Here is a 5,194-nt window from a genome sequence, read left to right on the forward strand (position 1 = left end):
AGACAATATAGAACATCACCAAACCCAGTACTGTTTTTTTTTTTTTTAATGTTTAAATCCTGTTGATTTTACAATTTCTATTAGGAAGAAAACAGTACTGTTTGGCTGTTTCACCGTACAATGTAAGTCAATGAGGAGCATAATTTGAGTTATCAATTTCTAATCAATGGAGCAATTATTTTAGATTTTTTGTCCACGTTTGGAGGTTGGCCACAGTACCCCCAGTTAATGTTAACTACGGTAGTAAGACTCTGACTGTCCTGAGGTATAGGACTAACATATTCTAAAGCTGAAATTCAAGCATCACACTGGCACACTTGCTAGCAATGTTACACATCACCAGACATAAGAACAGGTATTAGGTCCTAATATTATCACAAAAATCAAAGAGGTAAAAGTTAGTATGAACTCTCTCTATATTCCACCGCAATCCTCTCTACTCTCGTTGGTGAAATTTGAATGTTCCTCTCTGTAGTACAAAGGCCAATGTGAAGTAAACAGCACTGGGTCTCATTTATTTAGCCAGTGTAATTATTGACTATATTGGACAGGGAGAGGGGCATCACTACTCATAGTCTTCTTGTGGCATAATAGCTGAGAAAAACCGGACAAAGCAAGCTGTACGACTACACAACACTAGATGTTCAATTACTCTACTCTACTAAGCAAATAATTATTAATCCTAATTTATACTCGGTCTATGGCAATGTAGCCCACTGAATTTAACCTATTTTCAGCTGAGTCACACTTTTCAAGGAGTGACACGGTCATAGAATGAAGTGTAAATTAACCTTTAAGCCGAGCTCTTCTGTTATGTAGGCCATTGAAAAGGCAAAATACATTTCCCATACCAAACAATTCAAGTTAAATTAAACTCAATCAGTTTTATTCAGGATGTTTTACATGAATGTATCCACATTCTGCATGGGAAGGAGTAGTGTTTTGAGGAACAATGTTTCTAATCTAGGTCAAACAGAGCATTGTATAACTAAGAGGGACCTCTTGTTTGCATCAAACGGGTGTATACTGACCACCTGACTAGGAGGAAAAACAACAGGTTTTATTTAGATAGTAGAAAGAGACAGGAAACTGGTGCAACACAGGTCTCCAGTTGGAATCGAACTGCGGCTTGATTATGTGGTCAACAAACTATGGGTCATTAACTGGCACATTACCTAGATCAATAATTTTGAACCATTTTCTTACTTCACAAAGAAAGGACTTGACATAAAAATAGTAATAGTATTGTGTAGCCTACTATTGTGTAAAGGAAACATTTGCCATTGTGCTTCGAGAGATGTGTCTGTGTGTGTGTTTGTGCACGTGGGCCCTGTCTGTTTGCCTGTCGTCTCAGCCAATCTGCTCTCTCAGAGAGGGAAGACTCCTCTTTAATATCCTGAACTGCACTGGCTCATGGGGTGGGAAAAGATTAACAAACCATGTCCCATGTCTCTCACTACAACCCCAAACTAACCAGAACTGGTTCTGAGTTGTCAAGTAAAAGTCACGTAAAGGGTGTGACATATGCATGCCAGTGTGTTTTTAATTATTGGTACCGACACATTAATGAAGAGTAGCATCCATTAATAGGTTGAAGAGTAACAGCATTCATTAATAAATGGGTTGAATTTCCAAGAAAACAATGATTTATTTTGTGTATAGCTGTGAAGAAAAGCCCCTTAAAGTCCAATGTTGTACTCCACCCCTTACCACTCCACCTATTAGTTCCGAAAGTATTTTTTTTCTTTTCTTTTTTTAGCTTATGATTAAAACACATTCCTTGTGACAAGATATCCTGACGGGCATCATATTACACAGCCTCTAGTTAAATGAGTGACGTACAACGCCCCATGGCCAAGAGGTCAAAGACCTGTTTATCTTAAATCTTCTCTAAAAACTCAGTCAAATTCAGTCCCCTCGTCTGCTCGGTGACTATCTCTCAACTCAGCGGCTTCGCAGGAGCGAGGACCCCCCCAGCCATGATGCAGCGGGCTTTATTTAGTCGGGGCGCACTGCTCGCACAGCAGGCAACGACCCTGGAGGGTTCTCTGGCCTCCAGGAGTGCGCCTCTGCTGCAGCGCCTAGACCGCTCCATGTCCTCTCTGCCGGTCCCGCCGCCAGCCTGCATGCTCCGGCCGCTGGAAGCACCTTTCCGTTACCTTTTTGGACCTGGACCTTCGAACGTACCGCCACGAGTCCAAGCCGCAGGTGGAAGGCCTATAATCGGCCACCTACACGCAGAAATGTATGAGGTAAATGTTATAGCTCTTCTGTTGGGAAGTTGACTGGCATCTTTAACATGGTAAAAAAGGCCATCTTCTCTCTACAGTGAAATCCCGCAAAACCAATAAGTGAATTGATACATTGCCCAAAATGTATGTATTTAAACTATTTGCTATGTGCTTCCTAGATAATGAACGACATTAAAAAGGGGATCCAGTACGCCTTTCAGACGGAGAACAACATGACATTATCAATGAGCGGATCCGGACACGCTGCCATGGAGTGCGCGGTGTTCAACACCGTGGAGCCTGGAGAGAGTGTGCTGGTGGCCATCAATGGCATCTGGGGAGAGCGCGTGGCAGAAATCGCGGAAAGAATGGGTGCGTATTTACGCACGCACTCCTTGGGTCTCCAAAGGAGACAGTATCCTAATGATAATGTTCATTACATTGTCATTGGCTGTGGTTCTCCTGTACGATATTACATTTTTATTTTATTATCATCATTTTCCTTTTTTAGGTGCTAATGTAACTAGAATGGTCAAATCACCTGGTGGATATTTCACCCTGCAGGAAATTGAACAGGTAGGCATAATGTCTGCTCAGTAGCCTATAATTACCGAAGCTACTACTGAAATGGAAACAAAAAACCCTGTATCTACACCCTATTTCATCTCAATCTTTCCAAGCCTTTTAAATATAAGACTCAATCTACTTTTCCCTGGCGTCCCTATTTTGCATGTAATTGTAGAATATTTAAGATATTCTAAATGTTCAAACATCATAAACATCATTTAAGCTATTTTCAAATAGCTTAAGTATAAAATAGGGCAAAAGTGGTTAATTGATACCTGAATAAACAGCATGCATAGAATTGATGCGTGAATATCAACAGCATAGTCTATATGTCTAATGCCATCTCTCCCGTCCATCTGTAGGCCATGGCTAAAAGCAAGCCTGTTCTGTTTTTCCTCACACATGGAGAGTCGTCTGCCGGCCTCGTCCACCCAATAGATGGCATTGGAGACATATGCCTGAAGTGAGCCACATACGTTTGTCAAGTATGACTGCTGATGTGTTAATGATAACTCTCTAATTCTCTGGCTCTCTGCTCCAGACACAATTGCCTCTTCCTGGTTGACACAGTTGCATCACTGGGGGCAGCACCTATCTACATGGACAGGCAAAGTAAGGGACAGTCAAATCATTCATTTGTGTGTGTGTGTGTGTGTGTGTGTGTGTGTGTGTGTGTGTGTGTGTGTGTGTGTGTGTGTGTGTGTGTGTGTGTGTGTGTGTGTGTGTGTGTGTGTGTGTGTGTGTGTGTGTGTGATCTAATCTGTAATCGTTTTCATAGAAATTGACATCCTGTACACTGGTTCCCAGAAGGCTCTGAATGCACCCCCTGGCACAGCGCCCATCTCCTTCAATGAAAGAGCATGGTGTGTGAGTGTGTGTACACTTTTGTGTGCAACTGTGCATGTTTGCATATTTCAAAAGTTCAATGATATAGTTAGTGATAGAGGGGGAAAAATTACCTGAAGCAAACATTCCTTTATCTCTTTCTGTATATTATGACCTTCCACAGCCAGAAGATGTTTAACAGGAAAACAAAACCAGTATCCTACCTCTTTGACATGACTCACCTGTCAAACTACTGGGGCAATGACGGACAACCAGCCAGACTGTAAGTCTACTGAATACAGACTGGACAGTGATTTTTTATTTCAGCGACCCCCAGTTTGATATGCATTAGGCCACAGACTCCCACTTGATATAAATCCACCGAATGTAGCAAATCAGTCTGGATTCCAGGCTACCATAGCTTAGCAGTTAGGGCGGATACCACCGTAATTTGCTGCATGTCGCTCCCCTACCCTCTCTGTGTTTCCTGCCTCTCTCTACTGTAACCGTCAGATAAAGGCTCAGAAAAGACTCCCCAAATCTACTAAATCTTCAGGGTCCATTTGGTTCCATTTGTACAATCTCAAACTTACAGACACGTGAGGGTCCATTTTGTTCAGGGACCCCCTGGAACCCTCCACAAGGTCCCCGGACCTCACGTTGAGAACCACTGATCTAAGCCATCATAGCCTATACAAAATATATGCAAAATTCTACTACAAATTGAGTCTTGCAAAATGAGTAATTTAACACCAGAATGAAAAGTATTAATATATTGTGCAAGACTATTTAAGATATTGACATGTTTTGTGTGTGTGTGTGTGTGTGTGTGTGTGTGTGTGTGTGTGTGTGTGTGTGTGTCCTGTTTGTTAGATATCATCACACAGGCCCTGTGTCTGGATTCTTTGCCCTAAGAGAGAGCCTGGCCATTCTTGCAGAAAAGGTAACAGTTCCCTGTTTTTTAAAAGTCAATCATTTTACAATGATTGACTTTTTCTCCATGAGGCATGCTGGTTATATTTTGATGTAAGATTACCTTACATATACACACACACTGCATATGTTACGGCAGATGAGTTACAGCAAGCCTACATGACATGTCAGTAGGCTCAGACAAATCCAAATATTCAGCCACCACATTCAACCTAATACCTCTGCCCCCACATTAGTCTTATTTCTCTTTCTAAAGAAAATAAAACAAAGACCAAGGTCATATTGAGCAACTGATGTTATTATGATCAATGACCACTAGTTAAAGTTTGCCATGTGTTGTTGTGGTGATAAGACTGGTGACAACAAAAAGGCTAGCAAATGATAACAGAAATAGATCATCTACCCTTGCTGGCTAGCATAAATCATACGATGTCTGACTGCGAGTGTGAGCTATAAGTCATGTTTCTATTAATGCACATAATTGTGTCTCTGTCCTCCCTGTTCCTCTGCTTTAGTGGACATCAATTTTATTGTTTTTTTGTCCTAGTCCCCTACCTTGTTTCCCTGTTTGCTGGGGCCTCAATGTCTTCCTCATGGTCATTTGGTGGCACAGGTATTGATGTTGTGCTCTCTGTCCC

At 41.6% G+C, this 5,194-nt stretch overlaps 1 protein-coding gene across 1 annotated transcript in view; it reads left to right on the forward strand.

Annotated features, from left to right (window-relative positions):
- Window positions 1–1,979: 1,979 nt before the first annotated feature.
- agxtb (alanine--glyoxylate and serine--pyruvate aminotransferase b) overlaps window positions 1,980–5,194 on the forward strand; it is a gene marked incomplete at both ends in the record, with an annotated part of 3,964 nt that continues 749 nt past the window's right edge. Inside the window, 8 exons of the mRNA XM_084057354.1 lie at window positions 1,980–2,252; window positions 2,411–2,603; window positions 2,743–2,807; window positions 3,161–3,261; window positions 3,340–3,410; window positions 3,577–3,661; window positions 3,808–3,906; window positions 4,497–4,566. Coding sequence (XP_083913480.1) covers window positions 1,980–2,252; window positions 2,411–2,603; window positions 2,743–2,807; window positions 3,161–3,261; window positions 3,340–3,410; window positions 3,577–3,661; window positions 3,808–3,906; window positions 4,497–4,566 — 957 coding nt within the window. The remainder of the gene's footprint in view (window positions 2,253–2,410; window positions 2,604–2,742; window positions 2,808–3,160; window positions 3,262–3,339; window positions 3,411–3,576; window positions 3,662–3,807; window positions 3,907–4,496; window positions 4,567–5,194) is intronic.

This window comes from Gymnoscopelus microlampas (assembly GCF_963454915.1).
Source record: "Gymnoscopelus microlampas genome assembly, chromosome: 5".
Classification (NCBI taxonomy): Eukaryota; Metazoa; Chordata; class Actinopteri; order Myctophiformes; family Myctophidae; genus Gymnoscopelus; species Gymnoscopelus microlampas.